Genomic DNA, 19,705 nt, shown 5'->3' with positions numbered 1-19,705 from the left:
GTACTTGAAATTTCTTTACAGTTGACTATATTGTTAATTTTAAATTAGCAGCTATATTTTAATCTATTCCTAAACAAGGTTTTTGTTAAATATTCAATCAATTTATGTAAATGTCTTCAAGGAAATGTGTATTCTAACTGATGGAAGAAGTCTACAGTGTATTTTTTTTTAGAAGTGTTGGTTCCTTTTGGCTGAGTCCATTTTTCTATGCATATATTCTAGTCTGAATAAATCAAACTCTAAAAATGGCTTTAATCTTGTATTGACGGAAGATTTTCTTTGCAGTAATGCTAGATATTTTCTTTAAAATGTTTTTCAAGGGAATGCCCAGTGAGCAGGATTTCAGTGTGTGGAAGTTTTGAGTCATATTGCACAGCCAAAGACGTTTTTGTACATAAAGCATACAGTTTCTTACATAGGCAGTGATTTGAACAGAGTTGAAGAAGCTAGATCCAGACTTTAACTGATATCAAGTAAATGATATTTTTTCATTCTCATCCTTGCTGATGTGACTTGTAAAGCAATTTACCATTTAGCTTCTTAAACACGACATTTCAAAAGCTCCTTTTAGCTCCAGAACTCTATATGTAAATGGATTTGTGAAAGTTGCTTGCAGTTTTATTTGATTTGGAGTTCTGTCCAGATTGATGGGTGCAAATTTTGTTTGCTTTTTGGGTTCCTGGCAAGATTTCTTTATGCATTGATTATGAATTTCTAAGGTAGCAGTTGCAATTTTTCTGCAGTGCAGGCTTGACTGTAATAAGCTGTTTTGTACTGTCTGGGCAACTGGCCTGTCCTACTGTCTCAGTTGGGGCACATTCTAGAAGATTGTTTGGAAGTTTTTGGCAAAGGGCCTGTTGGTGTAAATTAGGCTTAACATTACTTAGCAAGAAATATGCAAATGCAGCCAGGACTGATGCTTCATTGTTTTTATATTGACATATATAGAAAGAGAACAGAAGTCACAGTTAAATGATGAGGTTTGCTATGACAGAAGAAGAAGGAAAGATGTAGAGCTGCATTATTAGGCATGGTACTTTAAAGCAACAACTGGGTGTCCACCAGAAGACGTTTGATTGAGATACTGATTTTCACAGAGCTAGTCTAGAGCTATTTAGCATTACAGCTAATGCTGTCAACAAAACTATGTCTAAAACAATGTTTGATGAAGAGGGTCAGGATGGCTTCTCTTGAGTTAAGTCCAGGAAGTTAGAAGGTGAAATGAAACCTATGACTGCATAATTTAAAATTCTGAGCTACAGTCTTCACATAATCTGGCTTCAGTGCATTTTCCTGAATGGATAGTATTCGCAGGGTTAGACTTTTTTTTTTTTTCATTTTTCTTTTATTTTTTTTTTAGCCTTTTCAAGCATGCAAAGAGACTAGATCAATAGGTTAATTTTTACCAAATGGAACAAATGCACATTAAGTTGCCTTGTGACTGTTTCATTTCTTTAGAGAATAAATGTGTCTCTGCAGGTTTTGCCTTTTTAATGTACTGTCCATCTACAAGAAAGATAAACTTTTATATTTAGCTATTATTATTATTATTACTGTTTCTGTTAGTTTTCTTTTTTTTTACACACTCATGAGAGAAAATGTCAGCTTTTCATATAATTCAGATTTTAAAAACACATTTTTGTCCGTATCTATGCTTATTAAACCGACTTAATTTTTATAAACTCATGAAGAAATAGGTAAAAATTTTCAAGACATGGCTTTTTTTTTGACAAACAAAAAGTTATGGTATGTTACTTATTCCAAAATAAATATAAGTAAATGAGTGGAAAGTGAACTGAAAAATTGGTCCACCATAGCATTTTTATTTAGATATAGAGTCTCTTAGTGTAAAATCATGCAATGTAGGTACTGTATGATGTACCAATAAGAGAATAACAAGAGTACAATAAGAAAAACATGTATTTATCAGACTTTCTGACACAGTTGGGAAAATAAAATAGTATGACAGATGAACCATAAGCATAAATGCTACTCTTCATAAACTATTTTAATAAGAGAAAAATAAATGTCACTGGGAAGAATATACTTAATGAAAATATTTCTAGGGATAATTTAATTTTTGTTTGTTTGTTTTGGACTTTTTGGTTTTGTTTTTGTCTTACCTTGATAAATAGTTAATATTTTCCTTGAAATCTGTGGAAAATTTATACAACCAATGTAAACTCCTTGTTTAGAAGTAGACTTAAAATTTTTATAAATGAAAAAATATTTTACTTTTTACAATGTATCTACAATACTTTTTACAGTTTGCTAACACATGTCTGAAATGTCACTTACAGGTGCTGACCTTAAGGAAAGGGCAAAAATGCACTCAAGTGAAGTTAGTTCTTTTGTCTCCAGAGCAAGAGCAACTATTAATGAATTGGGTAAGTAACCTCTCCTTTGAAAAATGTTGTTGTAACTTTAGCCTGAGAATGGTAGATCAGAGGAATGACATAAACATGCACAGTTAATTCTTGACAGGTAGTAGAGTATCCCTGACTGTGTAGTATTGCATCACAGATCTTGAATTGGAAAGAACCCATAAGGATTATGGAGTATATTGATACATATGAATCATGGTACATTTATTCCTTTAAAATGTTCCAAGTTGAGTTTCTTTTTTTAAAAGAAAGCTAGATAAGGTAAATCTCAACTGAAATAGACGTGATTTGTCCTGCTGTTTTCATAAAGGATGGATTGTTCAATGACATCAATGTGCTTTAGAATTCAGGTTTTACAATTGCATTCTTGTGGTTTCTATAATTAGTACGGTCTAATATGTTTTAGAAGCATGCTAAACATCAGCTGCTAATATAAATTTAGCTACTAAGGTCTTTTAAAATTTTGTGTAATATGTTTTGGTAGTAAAAACAAAGAAGTAGTAAAACCTGTTAATACTTTTGGATTTTAATCAACTTGTACCAGTTCTTAGGGATAGTAATTTCTCTGCAGGTTTTTGTTTAGGAATTCACCAACAAGTAATTATATTTCTACATCTCTGCTGATCAATTTAAATATAATTACTTTTCAACAGGTTATTGCCAATAAGATCTGTTGAAAAGAGAAGTGTAGTGTTCCATGTTTTAAGGAATTATTTTTCTACATTTAGCTTCTGAAATGTATTTCAATGCATTTCTTTAAGAACGCTGTGTAACATTTTCATTTGGCAGAATGTTATGAATGGATAACACAGGTTTTTTTAGGTAAATGACAACCTGCTTAAGAATGAAACTTTGATTAGATAATTCATGCAGATACTTATGTCCTGAAATGACTGTCATGTCTTTGAAGTGAAGTAGACACTCAGGGCTGTTTAAATAAGCGAAATCTGTAAAATACCTAGACAACGTGAATAGATCATTAATTTCCTGCAGCTGATACTATATGTCATGCTAGTACTTGCCCTTTGATTGGAATGCCAAGCAAGTGGCAACAAGTTGTTCCAATAATTTTCTTCATAAGAATTTTGGGTAGTTTTCTTATCATTAAGTAATAATTTTTCAGCCTTTCTTGGCTTGAAGTTACTGGAAATACTTTAAGCTACTATTAGTGTTCAAATATGAGCAACTGGTTTCAAGATTTTCTTATGATTAGTAAATAGTTTTTTTTAAATGAATTATTTTGAAATTTTTAAGTGAGAATATTTCTAAAGTCTGAAGAAATATTTGGACTTGGCATTCTTCACTGAATGACTGGAAAATGTTCAGTTATTTGATGCTTTGTTTTGCCTCAGGGTTGAAAAACCCTGAGAAAAATGTTTGATTTTTTTTTTTCCATCTTTATTAAAGTTGCTGTGAGAGTATTTAACTACTGAATATATAAGCAAATTTTCACTGTTACGTTAAAGGCTTGCAGTGAATTACTTACCTCAGTCAGTTTCACTAGACCATTCTCAGAGTCCCATCCAGCCTGGCATTGAATGCTTTCAGGGATTGGGTCATCCACAGCTTCTCTGGGCAACCTTTTCCAGTAGCTTACCACCCTCACAGTGAAGAATTGCTTCCTAAAACCTACTCTCTTCCAGTCTGAATCCATTCATCTTGTCCTGTTGCTACAAACTCCTGTAAAAAGTCCCTCTCCTTCTTTCTTCTAGACTCCCTTCAGGTACTGGAAGGCTGCATTTGTGTCGCTCCAAAGCCTTCTCTTTTCCAGGCTGAACAATCCAAATTTTCTCAGCCTTCATAGGAGAGGTGCTCGATCTGATTAACTTGGTGTCCCTCCTCTGGGCTCGCTCCAGAGTGCACTCGCACCAGCCGGTCAATGTCCATCCTGTGATGAGGACCCCAGAGCTGAACGCATTACCCCAGATGGGGTCTCATTATGCCATTCTCTACATCAGGAAATGGTAGACAGTATCAGAAAAATATATACAGGAGGTTAGATTGGTTGGGTGCATATGATGTCCCATTGTGTCGTGCCCTGATGAATAGAAGTGAATATTAATTTTACAGCAAGTCATTACATAATATAGGGACATTGTATTTGTGTTTGGTCACTGCAATTAATCTGTAAATTGAAAATAATAATGGTATTTTTCTTGCCCAGCAACAGCTAAGATGCTGTGAGATAGTTAAAGAGGGGAAACAATTTTCAAATTAATATTTACCACTGCAGAATTGTTTGTAGCTAGGGAACAATATTTCCAATCTCCTATTTTGTTCTTTTTTGCTATCCGAGTTTAATACTATAATCTCATTTAAAATATATTCTACTTATTGCTTTTCAGAACTGGGTCATGTTTTGATAATTGCATTTGTATTCAGATGTGTGACCTAGTAAGGAGTTATGTCTTTTTAGGTATATTTTCAGAAAGAAGACCATTAACTTACCTTTATAGACAAATTACTGTAAAGGTTAATTATGTCTTGAACGACTAGATAAACTTAACTTTTTAGAATTTACATCCTTTGGCTTTCTTTAGTTTCTGTTGATGTCATTACATTTAAAATTCTTACACTGGTTGTTCTGTAAAAAGCTATAGTATCATTTTGGTATACAGCTGCAGAAGGGAATTTTCTGGAAATTAAAAGCATACTGCACTTATTTATATGGGAATAATTTATAAGTTCTTACTAAATTTGGGTGAAGAAGTAAGACTGCAGCAAATGTGATTTTGTTATTAAATAAATGCTTAAAAAATAGCTGAAAAAATTGAACAGAGCCCCATTAGTTGCGGCACTTGGAACTTTAAGTTGGGGAGGGGGAAATGAAAACAGCCTCTGTTTTTAGCAGTGGTTGCTTTTGCTAAAATTATACCAGAATTGTGGAATTGTTTGGGGGTTGGGTTTGTGTGTGTGTGTGTGTGTCTGGGTTTTTTTCTAGTTTTTTCTTTGTTATTGTTTCTTTTAATAGTAAGAATTATAAGATTACTTGTCCATTACCATATTCTGCCTTGAAGCACTTTGTTACTGATGTAAGGTTGTCTTTACCCTAAAGAAACTGGGAGAGAAAAGCCTTAATAGATCTCTTGTAACTAAGCACGACAAGACAGGCCTGGCTAAATTAAGTCAAATGAGAATGATCTCCAGAAGCCTTGCTCTTGAGGCTTTGGGAAGGAAAAAACCCCATCATTATGGGTCAGATGTTCAATATGTATTTTATGGTGTGCCTCTTGTTAAATCCATGTTGTTCTTTATACTGACTGTGGGGTCAGAGCTGTGATAGTGTGTATATGTTATCTTTCAGAATTTCAGTTGCAAAACAGACTGAGGCTATGTATGGAGCTGAATGCAATAACCACACTCCTCAATAAAAACACCATATTTCATAAAAAATAAAAACTGAAGATGTAGAAATAATTTTAATTCAACAAATACATGCAATTATTCAAATTGACATTTAGCTCCAAGCTCTATTAAGTGAGAAATGTCATTGACTAGCAAAACTTTTCCAAAGCATGTAGATGTAAGTTCCCAAATCCATAAACAGGGAATAAAAATTGGAAACTGACTTTCTTGGTTGCTTCTAAAAATTAACATGTGGTCAGGCTTGTTTGGTTTTTTTTTCACATTTGGAGACAAAACCCCTTACTCATGGCCTGATGGAACCTAGATCTGAAGTAACAATGAATTTTTTAATAAAATGCTAAGGTTGCTTGTTTTCTGTTAGTTTTGTTGTGTTATAACAAATTTTACAGGTCTTTGTTGAAAATATTTGATTCGTTTTTCTCCATAAGATGTGAAACAACTTTAATAAGTGGTGATATTTAGTAGCTGTTTATACATAGTTCTGTCAGATAAGGTTAGTTTTAACATACTCCACTTTGAATGAGATCATCTGGAATAAAAGCACCTTGTGGTCGGTTGCTTGCATTTGTGTTTTTTATTGTATTCTTTTTATTTTATTGAGTGCAGATACAGTTGTATATTTATAGATTCTTTTTCCTTTTTTTAACATTTCTTCTGTCCTTCTGCCTTTCAGTCTTCAACAAACTTTTAATTTACTTAAAAGAACGCATTTTTTCATCCTTCAGACAAACATCCTCTTTTCAGAAAAGTTCCTAGTTTGACTATTGAAGATTGTGCATTTGTGCATTTTTTGGTGTCATGTTATATGCTACAGTTTGGTTTTGGATGGAGGCTGTCAAAAATTTGTTTCAGAGGTCCCAAGAATTGTATCAAGATGACAAAATATTTCACTTGATTGCTGATCTGCTAACTGTTACCCCACCTTCCCATTGTGAAGGTTTAAAAATAATCAAGAATTATCATTGATGAGGTCTGCGCTGTGCCTTGTTTTACTGTTTGAATCTGTGAGGCTTCTGTAGATGTTTGGTTAGCATTTTAAATCCTGGTTTAGGAATGAACACTCAAAATTTACCAAATTCATCAAATCCATCTGTGTTTGCTGGAAGTAGATCTGGCCATCAAAAATGTAGTATTCTAATTTGGAAATCCTGTGATAAGAACTGTGGATTTCTCTCTTAGGGAAGGGAGATACAGACTATGAATTGTGTTCATAGGGAAGCTGAACAAAATTTCAGATAGCTATCAAATTTGAAAAAGGAAAAATTACAGCTAGCAGAGCCATGCTTAACAGCTGGCCTCAGGCATCATGCTCTTTCTGTGTTGCTGACACTGAAATATAGATTCTAGCACAGTATTTCTCTTGCTGGGCTATGATGTTGCTTGTTTGATTAAGTGTACAGCATAACTGATACAGTCCTTGAGTGCCAGCATTCTGAGTGTGTCGCTAGGCTCTTCATTGTTTTCCAATGGCAGATTTATTTCTTCTCTTGATATTGAATTAATTTAAGATAGCCTTTGAGTAAGTGTTATCTGATCCTGGTGCTGCTGTGCAGCTGTGACAAAAATCAACATAACCTCAGCAGTAGTTAAGTTTTTCTTTGGTAGTAATTCCTAATGTTGTTCTGGAGGACAAGAAAATATACTCTGGACATGGCTCTTTAAGTTTTCTTCCACAAAGGTAACTGTACCAAAAGTAGGGTGCTGCTCACTTAAATGGTATATTGAGATCAGCATACCCAGTTTGCATTGTGTTAAAACAGACCTCCAGTATCACTTGCTGTCCAGGGCTTCCATTCCCTGTCCCAGAGCCGCACTGTGCATGTTTGATGTGTTGGTAACACTATCCTTTCCTCACCCTGTTCAGGTTTGAAATGGTATGTTTCAATCATTGAATGAGAAAGAAAAGTTTGTTAGCTCTTTACTTTGCCTGTCTTGTTCTCTGGTTCTGTTCCTTGAACGAATTGATATTCAGAGGGTAGTAACTCCTGACATGATACTGAAAGCATAAAGTTACTCTTCTATTGAAGAAATCCTGAGCTCACTTATTGGGCCAAGCATGAGATTTTGACTTCAGAATTGTCAAGTCTTGTAGTGAATACACCTTTTGCCTAGGTAGGCTCTGACTTGATGACATTACTAAGCTAGCTTGTGAAAAGAAAAAGAAAAGCTTACTGTGAAATATTAGGGAGTGTTTCGTGTTCTGTAAATTAATTGGCTTGAAACTATTACTTGCTAAATTATGCTAATTTAGAAATAAAATATTTAGCACTAGACTGGGGAAAGTATTCTGTCAAACAAGAATGGTAGTTATCTTTATACTGTAAATCAGACAAATAGACAATTAAAAGAATGAAAACCATATCTAATTTGATTCTCCTAACAACCAGAGATTATATTAGAGACTATAGTTGTTGTGTATATTATATAGACAATAGTTTGAGTTTTATTTTGTGTGCTCTTTAAGAAAGAAAAAAAGACTTTTATAGAAGTAGAATGTAAAAATGTAACTGAATTAATTTAACATCTCTGTGTTTCATAAATCCATTGCTTGATTACATGCTGTGCGGTTTTTGTGCGAGTAATAAGTTCTTAAATGTATTTAGTAAGAGTAAAAAAGTAAAAAAAAAAATTTTAATTTTTCTTTTTTCCAAAGCTTTCACTCAGAAAGAGAATTTTGTTATCTAGGTTTTGCTTCATTATTGTCTTACTGAGGGCAGAATGAGACTACAAGATGAAACGTTAGTAAATATGAAGAAAGTGAAGAATCTGTTTCTCGGACTGAGAGATTATTGAAATATCCAAATTATTTTCTATAGAACAAAAAAATCATGGAAGCATTGGATACAGAAAACAGTAGATGAAGGGTTTAATTAAACCCCCTCTTTCATTCCCATTAGTTTCCCAGTTTCTGTTTCTATTATCAAGAATGTAGAACACACTGTGTGTGTTCTAATAAAGTACCAAATAGAAAATTTTAAAATAAAGAACATAATATTCCTCTATTAAAGTTGAAACTTTTTTTTAAATTCAAAAAACAAGTGTTTCTATGTCATATATGAGAGTGAATGATTAATGGACGAAACTGGGAAATTAATAGGATTGAGTGAGGTCCTTTAGCCTCTGTCAAAATAAATGGAAGAAAAATTTTATTGATATATTTTGCTTAATAATCAGCTGTAATGTGCAGTAACCATTTTCGTTAACAAGGAAAATTTCTTTACAAATACTAAAAAATATGGGGTTTTCTTGTGCAGCTCTTCTTTACTGTTATTGATTGTCTGCCTGGACTTTGAAGGTATTAAAGCAAAGACAGTAATGTTCAAGTCTATCAACAATTGTAGTTTATTAAGCTTCTTATCTAAAGCACAGGAATTAGAGGGTACCTAAAAGCCTTTCACGGTTATGACAAGCAAATGTATGGCACAGAATTCTGTATTCAGACTTTAAAGTGTGGTTGTTTTTGCAGATGAATATATTTTTGAAACATACAGTGATATAGAAATAAATTGAATAATCACTTTATCATTATTTTTGCAGTTATGAGAGGTAAAGCTTTGTAGCATTTGATTACTTGCCATGTGCAAGAATGGTTTGACCGATCTTCTTTACCCTGATAGTCTCTCTCAGCTACTTTCAAATGTTGCTGCATATGCTGGTTGGATTTCTTAGTGTTACAGAATGGATGAAAGTACTTGTTTTAAGTATTTTGTTTCTGTTAGCTTTTTTCCCCCTGTAGAAGACTCTTTTTTTGACAGTAGTGCTTGCAACTGAAAATGAAAGGAAACTCTTGTAGTCACTGACTCAATTACAGATTTTGCAAGGCAAGGTAACTGCCTGAAACAAAACTCATTGCAAAGGTTATATGCCATCACAATGTTGTTTTTCAGGAAAAAGTCCCCAAAAATGAAATCAAGATACTGTGCTATGTTGTAATATTTTTTTTCTGATTTCCTGTGACATAAATTATTTAGTATTTTAAATGTAATTTTGTGATCATAATGTTCCTAGTATAAAGAATATTCCAGTTATCAGAACTGCGCATGGACCACCTCTAATTGCCAGCCAAGGGGCATAGCTTATGCCCTTTATGCCTCCCCCTTTATTATTTTTAAGTTAAAAGATCTTCGTTTTTATAATCAAGAGCCACATCAGCAAGAGAAATCAAGAATCTCAGTAGTGAAGAGGTGGAAGAGAAATTTATTTGAGTCACAAAATAAGAATATTTAGGTATAAACTTAATTATTTTAAAAACAAAGTAAAAATCCATTCCCAGTTATTCTGCAAGCTAGGATATAGTTTTGAATAATGTTACTGCTGATTCAAAATTCCTATTTATATCTGTGACCTTTTGAAAATTCTTTTATGACTTGTAACCAGACAACTTAGAGATTTTGGGTTCATAAAGAAACTGTAAAGTAACAGATCTCAAACCTTTCATGCTAGTGTGGGAATCAGCCCATAGACTTGCAGTATTATATGGGTTTAAGCTATTTTTAGTTTGAAATATATGCTAAAGATAAATAGCACGTAAATAAGTGCATTGCTTTGTAATAACAAGACTAATATTTGTAATTCTTTATTTGACATTCTCACTCTTAAGATATAAGTCTTTTTCCCCCCTTTCTTGCTTTCCTAATGGGTGAACTTCAATCATGGAATCTGTCTACACATATGTACTTAGTATTTTGGGAGCATGTGACCATTTTATTAATTTGAAGTCTCTGTTGTTACTACATTTAAATAAATGTACTAAGAAATGAGGAGGGAGCTTTCTTATCTGTAGATTAAAATTTCTCCATAGAGAGGTTCTGGAACAGCTAAATGTGGAAGCTAAACTACTACTGGGCACACGAGGGACAAGAAAGTCATAAGGTGGAGTCAGAGGAGAGAAATGTTGCTTAACCAGTCTGCCAACCTATGATGAAATGATAAGTTTGTTAGATGAGAAACATTGTTTCTTGTTGTTTGTTAGATTGAGAAACATGGATATTGTCTACCTTGACTTTAGTAAGGCTTTTGACAGTACCTCTTGTAAAATTTTTGTTGAGTAACTGTTGAGTATGGACTGGTTGAAAAGGCAGTGAAATTGATTGAAAATTGGCTGAATGAATGGGTCCAGACTGTGCATCTGCAGCATGAAGTCTGCTTGAAGGCCCCTAGCCAGTCTGTATCCCAGGGGCAGCGCTGGATTCAGTCCTGTTCGACATCTTTTATGGTCTGGATGATGGGATAGAATGTAGACTCAGCAAGTTTGCTGATGATGTAAAATCGTAGGGATTCAGAGGGAGCTCAGCAAGCTGGAGAAACAGACTAATAGGAACCTCAATAATTTCTACAAAGGAAAATGCAAACAATCTCATGCACCAGATACATTCTGGGGGTAATGATAGGAAAAGCAGCAGCGCAAAAAAGCCTTGCAGGTCTAGGTGGAACACCAAGTTGAATGTGAGATAGCACTGTGCCCTTGTGTCAAGGAAGGATGGTGGTATCCTGGGCTGTATTAGGATCAGTGTTAGCAAGAGTTGAGGGAGGTAATCCTTTCGCTGTCATCAGCACTGGTAAGGCCACTGCTGGAGTATTATGGCCAGTTCTACACTCCTAAGTAAAAGGTAGGGCTACTGAAAAGTGAAAGGCTCTGAAGGTGATGAATGCTCCAGAGCATCTCTTCAGTGAAAAAAGGTTGAGCAAGGTAGGACTAGAGAAGAGGTGGCTCACAAGGTGATCTCAGCAATATATGAGGTTGTTTGAAGATGGAGCTAGGCTATCTCTGGTGGTGTCTGTTGACACAACCAGAGGCAATGGGCACAAACTGGAACAGAAGAGATTCTCCCTGAGATCAGGAAGTCCTTATTCACTGTGAAGGGACTGATCATTGATACTGGTTACCCAGGAGGTTCTGAAGTCTCCCTCTTTAGAGATCTTCCAAAATCACCTGGACATGAGCTTGAGCAACCTGTTCAACGTGATGCTGGTTGAGCAGACAGGCTGGACAAGGTGAGCTCCAGAAGTCTCTTTCAGTCTCAGCTGTTCTGTGATTTGAGGGTTTCCCATGTACTGCAGATATTTGCCACACTTTCGTATTTGCTGGAGTTAAATAACAAATTGGGGAACTGTTAATCTCTTTCTCAATTTATAGCATATTTTCCTCTAGTAATCCATATAATACTGACAGTATGCAAGATACTTTTATACAATTCATCCTCATTTATGAAGTCCATTATTCAAAAGGAAAAATTACTTGCTGGAAATGCCCCCTGAAGTTGCTTGTCCTAGTAAGCTGTTCACTAATCAGCCTTATTTGTCAAATAATCAGAAATGCATGTGTGGAATAAATAGCTTGGACAATCTGTTTCTTTGTTCTGTGGCAATTCAGTTGTATTGTCATTTAAAATTGAATTTTGTACCTACTTCTGTCTTAGATGGATACTCACAGTTTTTGAGGCAAGTAGAGTATGCTCACTACTTTCAGTTTAGTTGTGGGTAACAAGAATTCTTAAAGACAAGTCAGAATTTTGAATCTGGTTCGGTAGGTACTAGAGGTAGTGACAAGCTTCTGGTTTATATCTGAATAGCTGTTCTTTCTGAAGGTTGGTTGCCAGAGGCCACTGAATTAAGATTAGAAAGGAACAATAAGGACCTTTTTTGAACATTGTCCAGGTACAGGACAGCACAGGAATAGCAAGGGAAGTTAAGGTGACTGTCTTTCGTTTCATTAATGTTTTGTATCAAATGCATAAAAAGGCAGGCTTTAAACTGGGGCTTCATTTGCATATTTGTAGATACCAAATTCTGACTATTATAATTAGTTGAATTGAAAATATTTGCCCTAATCTGTAAAAAGTACTTCAAAAATAGAAATTAATTATATCTAAGTTAACTAAGATATAAGAAGTTAATTATATCTCTATATCTCATTGTATCTAATTGTATCTAATTATATCTGTATTGAATTTTTGCATTGTTAGGGCTTGAGTGGACTTCAATGGGATTTTCTGATTCGTGGGAATCATGAAGTGGTACTGCAGTAACACTGCAGACCTTTTTCTTTTAGAGAAACAGAATTCTGTGTCTCATAGATTTTATTTCTTTAATGATGACTCCTACATCTGAGCTAAAGGAAGGGAGTACTGCAGGTATTCATCAGGTTGATTGCAACAGCTGCCAGGCTACAAATGGGTGATTCTCATACACTTCATTGGCACTTGAATAGTCTAAATCTCAAAATCTTGTTTCTAGCACAGGAGTGAGGGTTTTTTCTGTTTATATGAGTATGTGGTACAATTGCTTACAGAAAATCTTACATGTATAAATTTGTTTAGCAAGCAAGGAAGATAGTCCTAGGAGGTTGGTCTTTTTTAATTTTATATATTCTGAATTTGCAATTATTTTTCCTGGATGTTAAATATTTTAAGGTAATCAGCTGGGAGAAGTTCATGCAGGCTGACCAGGAACATAAATTACAACGTCTGGAATTCTGGATAACCATATTATTCTTCCTCTGCCTGTTTCAAGAACTCACAGTAAGGGATCAGCATTACTAATGGGTCTTTCTTTGAGTAATGGGACACCAGCTAAAGAAAGTGGTTTTTTTGCCTGTTATGTGAAATCTCCTGTGTGTAGTGTTTCATAAAAAGAAGGCTGCTTTCATATGTGAATTGTTGCCATTTTGGTTTTACTATATGTATTCATTCTTCATACTTCCTTCATCTTTTCTAACTTGGAAAGTAGGTTTTCCTTGTTGATCTGGCCATTTATTTTTTTGTCAGTAATGAGAAGTTGAGGTTGTGTAGGAATAAAAAAAGGCTATGTGAGAGTTACTGAGAAAGTGTCACATGTAATCCTGTTTCCTCCCATCTTTTATCTTACATATCTGTAATTTTATAAGAACTTCCTTAATAAATTAGTGAGAAGACTGAACAGTAATTTATGATTCAGGTCAGTGGAATCCAGGCATTTTCTGCTTTCTATTTGGGGAATGTCAGTATCTGCATTAGTATGAATCAGCTGTGTGGGTGTTATGGCACATATCTGAGAAACTATTTAGTGGTCAAATCCTCCAGACCAGGTGCCTGTATTCATATGCTGGCTTGTTGTTTGTCATATCATGGTCTCTAAGCAGAAAGGAAATCCCTTGTTAGTCAGCAGCAGTAGACATCATGTGGAAAGTCATTTGAAGGGGAAATAACAATTACCTGCCTCAGAACAGCTGTGATTCTTTGAAATTACTTCCAACACATTATGTATGTTTTTATATGCTTAATTGCAAAGTGCTCCCTCTGTGGCATTCTGTACTCATGGCAAAACTGTGGGAGAATCTATTCTACACCTTTCAGAAATGAAGAATCACAGGAAAGCAGGAGGTATCTCAAGACCTGAGAGGCTGCTGGTCCACCTAATCTAAAACTACATGTGACATGTATGTTTACCAGGGATGTATTTCTGAAGTTGAGCTGAAAGTTCATAGTTACTGTAGAATAGAAAGCAGATTAATTTCTTTATATTGCTATATGTCATATTTTCTGTTTCGTTTGAGCTGGTTTTGGGTTGAGGTGTCTAATGTTACTAAGTATATTTTCTCTTATTGAAGGTTTTCAGTTTACCTGTTGGTCACTCTACATGTATCATGTCTTGAATAGCCACTAAGCATCCTGTTTTACCAGCTTTGTCAGCTTCTGTGCCAAGAGATTATTCTTTAAACAACTTAATACATGAAATATATTTTTTTTCCTTCTTCACAGTTGTCTTCTCTTCAGCTAGAAGTCTCTGCTCTTGTGATCTCAAATATAGGGATGTGGTTTTTTCTTATGTTTGGCTCTGTTGCTGACATAACATAAACTGAATTGGACCCTTCTATTTCTTTACTGTACTTAGAACCTTACTTTTCTGTATATAATATAATTAAGCATTGATGTTACATTAGGATGTGACTATTGGCATTTGCTTGGAACATGTTTTGTGTGCAGAATAGAACTGTATTTACCGAATAAGAAGCATGTTTTACATTAGAATAGATGTGTAAAGTAATCCTTTCTGAATTAATTGTGTGAACTGCCTTATTATTTAGTAGTTCATAGTTCACACTTTTGATGTACTATAGTAACTCAGTGAAATTCTCTACCTAAAGTTTAGTGCTGCTCATTACTTAGTCTTTTTAACTACTACTACTACTAACAACTTTAATCCTTATATATACATGGTCTGCTCTTGTCTCTGTGTTGTACTCTCTCATTTAGTTTAGCTAATCTGTTTAGTTTATATATATCTTAAACTCCTTTTTATTCACTATGCAGCTCATGATTACACCTGTATCACATTTAGAATTTAGAACTAATGAGTAGTAGTACAACAATTGCCTGAAATTTATATCCTGTTATTTGAACTAACAGAAATGTGGAATGCTGAAGTATAAAACCACTAGGGCTCTTGGCAAACCTTTAAATATTTTTTTTATCACTCATAGCAAATGAGCCTTATCATGTAGAATCATTGTGGAGATTGACCTGTCTGTATGTGTAATTTATTGTTCCTAAAGTTTGAGTGCATACAACTCAATTAAGCCTACAGGGCATTATTTGTCAAACATCATTTCTGCTTTTGTTATGGGCTCAACAGTTTTGGCAGCAGATAAATGTGATCACGTGTTTCTTATGCTACAAAATACTAATACTCCAGGAAACTTTACCCTTGTTATAAAGTTCTAGTTGCCTGGAAACTCAGTTTGCAATCTCCAATGACTACTAACTTTTTTCTGTGCTAGTTTTTCTGATGCTTCGCAAGAACATGTTAAAAGGATTAATATCTTAAATTTGTGTAATAGATACACACAAGTCTATTACTGGGAATTTGTCTTTTGCCTTTCATTCATTGTCAACTCTTATGTCAGGTGATCTTTTCAAATTAGTATCCTTGGGAAGTGATGATTCTAACATTGTCAAACTGCTTTTTATCCCCTTAAATTATGATTTTTTATTATTTCATGATAGGAGCTGGCTGTAATTCTTGAAACCAACCTGTTTTATAATACTCATTCTGTAACTTCCATTTCCATGTGTAATAGTCTACTTGAATTGCACCATAGCTAATTCCAGAAGTTGCTTATCTTAGGAAGGCCTTGGAGTACTGCAAAAGCCATGCAAACAGTGCTCAAGATAGTGTTTGCTGGTCTCTGATAAATGGAACATTCATACAGGCAGTAACTGCTGGAAACTGCAGTTAACAATGACCCTGCCTTCATGTTCAGGCAAACTATTTTTTATTTACCCAAGGCAAAGGCATATTTCTTTAAGAGAAAGGCTAGCTGTGTCAGCTAGCAAGATTGCAAGACTGTTTGGCAAATTGGTTGTGTTGACAGGGTTATAAGTTTCTGTCAGCAACCGTGCCCTGTTGGAAATGAGAGTTGCCTTTCCATATAACTAAGAAGAAGTAAATAGAGAAAGAACAGATTTTTCTACTATTCCTCTGTCTCCTATGCCTTCTGTAGCAGATGGCAGTTATAATGGATACCTTGAGCTCTTTTAAGCCACTGAAAGAGCTCTTGCACACAGTAATCAGTAGTCTCTTTTGGTACTGAAATTGATTCAGATAATCACTGTTAATCATGATCTAAACCAGTAACCCAGGAACTTTGTTTTAAAGCATCTGTTAGAATCTTGAAAAGCATTGCTAAGTTTTTGTTCTTTTTTTAAAGACAGTTGGATTTTCATTAGCTGGTAATCATAAAAGCAGGTCAATTTGCAGCTAAAATAACCTTTGTTTAATTATGTATTTTGTTTGTTAACCAATGAAGGACTACAGGCTTGTATAATAATTGTCATGCTGGTGTGTACCAATATTTAATTGATTCTTTTGTTGAATGAAGTCATCTGAAGTTTATTTGTCAGACAGGAAAAAGGTAAGCTAGGTAGCACAATTTCTAAATTTAGAACTAGCTAGTTCACTAGGAAAAGTTCTAATTAATACATTGAAATAATAATTTTTGTCATATTATCCTTCTAGATTTTAAAAGGAAATAAGTATTTTAAAGTCTTTCATGCATAATTTTCATTTTTATGTTAACAGAAGAGTTTTTTCTCTTCTGTTTTTGGCTAATGAAACTGAATGACCCGGTCATTGAATTAAAGTAGCTGAAACATTAAAACAAAGAAAATATTTTTTAACATCTGCAAAAAATCCTGTTGTCAAGAACTGATTTAACATTTCAACAAGCTGTACACCCAGGTGTCCAGCTAATGAATTCCTTTTGGCTATCTTTGAAACTTTAGTAACAACAAACAAAATACTACTGGACTACTGTTTGAGTATATTTTAAAATGGATAGCTTGTGTTAACTCTTACATTAAATAGAATTAAAGCTGTAATATATAAGTGTGTTTCTAAAATGAAAATGCATTTTTCATCAAACTTTGAGTTTGTGGTGAATGGGGATGACAAGAACTTGAATTTGCACAAGGTGAAAAGCAGTACTTTAGGCTGATTGTTGAAATGACTTTCTTATGTCAGAACACCGATGATAAATTACATACAAACCATGCCATGGTCGCACAGGCCTCTGGAGCCCTGCTACCTGTCATGTGTGCTGGCAGTATGTGCATTTGTTTGTCAGACTGAAGAGTTTCCCACCTCTATTGAGCTGTTAGCTGCTGCTTTACAAGAGAAAAGGGGCAATGGTGCTGGCTATTATTGCCAGTGGTGGTCTGAGAATGTCAAGACACAGCTTCTAGCTTTGAAAGTAGGACTGTAGAATGAGCAAAATTAATGAAATCACATTCCAGAGGTGTTCTTTATGAGGTTGGTGTTAATTGGTACTTTCTTTTTCAGCTAATCTGCCTGTACCTACTATTGCTGCAATAGATGGAACTGCCTTAGGTGGTGGCCTAGAACTTGCGTTAGCCTGTGATATACGGGTGGCAGGTAGGTCTGAATACTGCTATGGAATATGGGGTAATTAGTGTTATAGCTGGCTTGACTAATCTGTCTGTTGGCAACAGTCTTATAAAACTTACTTTGTATTTGACATTGTTTATAACCCCTTATTTTAAAGGGCTTTAGCAGAAACGTGTCTAAGTACTTGCTAATATTTAATTTATAACAGCTTAAGTCTGTTAGCTGGATTTGTTTTGTTAAACGTTTATGTGATTCTTCTGACCCTAATTTTATCAGTCTTGCGAATAGGGTCATGCAATTATTTTTCTTTTTTAATTTTTTTTTATTTTTGTGCATTTGAAGTGCTTTAGACAGAGACTTGATTTTATCTAAACAGAGTGCAGGGAAAAAACAAAAGTTACTAGTAAGTGTATTATTACATAAGAAATTAAATTATAAAATTGACAACCACTCTTGAAAAGAGGAACCTTGAGCTAATAAGCTGTCAGTACTGTAAAGCCTGTTGATGGAAAGTAAATGGATACTTGGTTCTGAGCCAGTAAGCTAGGATTTATAAAATTATTTTACTTTAGAGAATATTCTATCACCTAAAGAATTCAAATAATCAGAGACAGAATTCTACCCCATTATAAGATGTTAAGCAATAACATCTGTTTTCTTTTAGTACTTTCCATTTGAAAGCAAGTCTCTGTTACTCACTGTTATTGCTTACTTGCTATGTGAAAATTAATAAAGTACTGAATTTGCCTTGATGGAAGTAGTTGGATCTTTCACTAAAAGCAGGTCAATTGGATCTATGTGAATTTTTTTTCAATAAACAAATTCTTTGAAAAGTGATTTATTTTTCTTTTTGAAGAAAACTTAACATATTAACAAACTGCTAGGTCATCATTATTTATTTTCCATAGATTTTTTTCCTTCTACATTAGAGTAAGAACTCCTTTACATTCTATTTTTTAGCATCTTCTGCTAAAATGGGCCTGGTTGAAACAAAGTTGGCGATCATTCCAGGTGCAGGTATGAATGTTTTGCTTTTGCTACCACAGATAACTAAATAACATATGTACTTAGTGTTAGATTTTTAATTGTTTATGGTGCTTATTCTTATATTTCTATTAAGTATTATAGCATGTGTTACAGCTTATTGTTTGTATTATTTACCAAAAATGATTAAAAAGTGTATTTCGTATCTTCAGGGATGGTCACCTGTATATTATGTTTTTAAGCAAAGTCTTCATTAACTAAGTCAACATTGAGTGATTCTGTAAATGACATTTAATGTCTTGATGTGGAGGCTGAATAATTTTGCAAAGGATCAAGCGAGGAAGAAGGATGTACAAAACCAATTATTTGAATTAAGATCCACTTTTACATAACGTTTGGTACTTTAAGATTCAAATTCTATTTTCAAGCTGCTTGTATATTGGCTGTAAAGAGTTTAAGAGCTGAAAGTGTAGCTCTGGATAAATCTGTTGGCTTGCCAAGATTTTTTGAGTCAGAATCTTCTTTTTTATTTGGAAGGCCAATTGACTTGCTTTTCACATACTCAAGGTGAATGAAAGTTGTGTAATACATATTTTTCAAGGAGTTGTTATGAAACCTTATGTTATAATTTTATGCATGAATTATTGCTACTTGAATTAAGATATTTGGAACTCTGGGAGAAGGGCAGTAGCTGGGAAAAAAAGTGCATCCCTGTCATTTTTTGCCTTCATTTCTGGGAGTTATTGGGAACTTTATACTCTTTCTTTGCTCCCTTTTTCTTTCTAATGGATGGAACCTATTTTGCAAGCACTATATCCAATTGTAGTGGATACCATTGCAGGTCACATAAAAAAAACCAGTAAAATCAACCATAATGGCAGTAGTGGTATGAACTTTGTGTATAAAACTGTCCCATCCTATGACTAATCTGGACAATTATTGTACAATTTCAATTGCTATATTATTTTGGTTATTGTTGAGATGTGATTTCAATCAACACTTTCTGTGGTCAGAGCTACGTTTTACATAAGGAAAACAGTTATGATTGATGTCTGGTTTCTTTTCTGTGGATGATTAAGATAATAATG

General features: G+C 34.2%; 1 protein-coding gene across 12 annotated transcripts in view; it reads left to right on the top strand.

The window, feature by feature from the left end:
- AUH (AU RNA binding methylglutaconyl-CoA hydratase) overlaps window positions 1-19,705 on the top strand; it is a 169,825-nt gene that overhangs the window by 39,742 nt on the left and 110,378 nt on the right. For 11 of the 12 annotated variants that reach the window (XR_010353231.1, XR_010353230.1, XR_010353229.1 and 8 more), the window contains exons 4-6: window positions 2,301-2,387; window positions 17,568-17,660; window positions 18,594-18,650. Coding sequence is in view for 4 of the 12 variants with exons in the window: in XM_064404380.1 (XP_064260450.1) it covers window positions 2,301-2,387; window positions 17,568-17,660; window positions 18,594-18,650 (237 nt within the window). In the remaining 8 variants the exon portion in view is untranslated. Of the gene's footprint in view, window positions 1-2,300; window positions 2,388-17,567; window positions 17,661-18,593; window positions 18,651-19,705 lie in introns of those variants that run through there. The other variant, XR_010353236.1, reaches the window with a different exon arrangement.

Source organism: Passer domesticus, chromosome Z (assembly GCF_036417665.1).
Source record: "Passer domesticus isolate bPasDom1 chromosome Z, bPasDom1.hap1, whole genome shotgun sequence".
Taxonomy (NCBI): domain Eukaryota; kingdom Metazoa; phylum Chordata; class Aves; order Passeriformes; family Passeridae; genus Passer; species Passer domesticus.
This window is presented reverse-complemented; position numbering and strand designations above follow the sequence as displayed.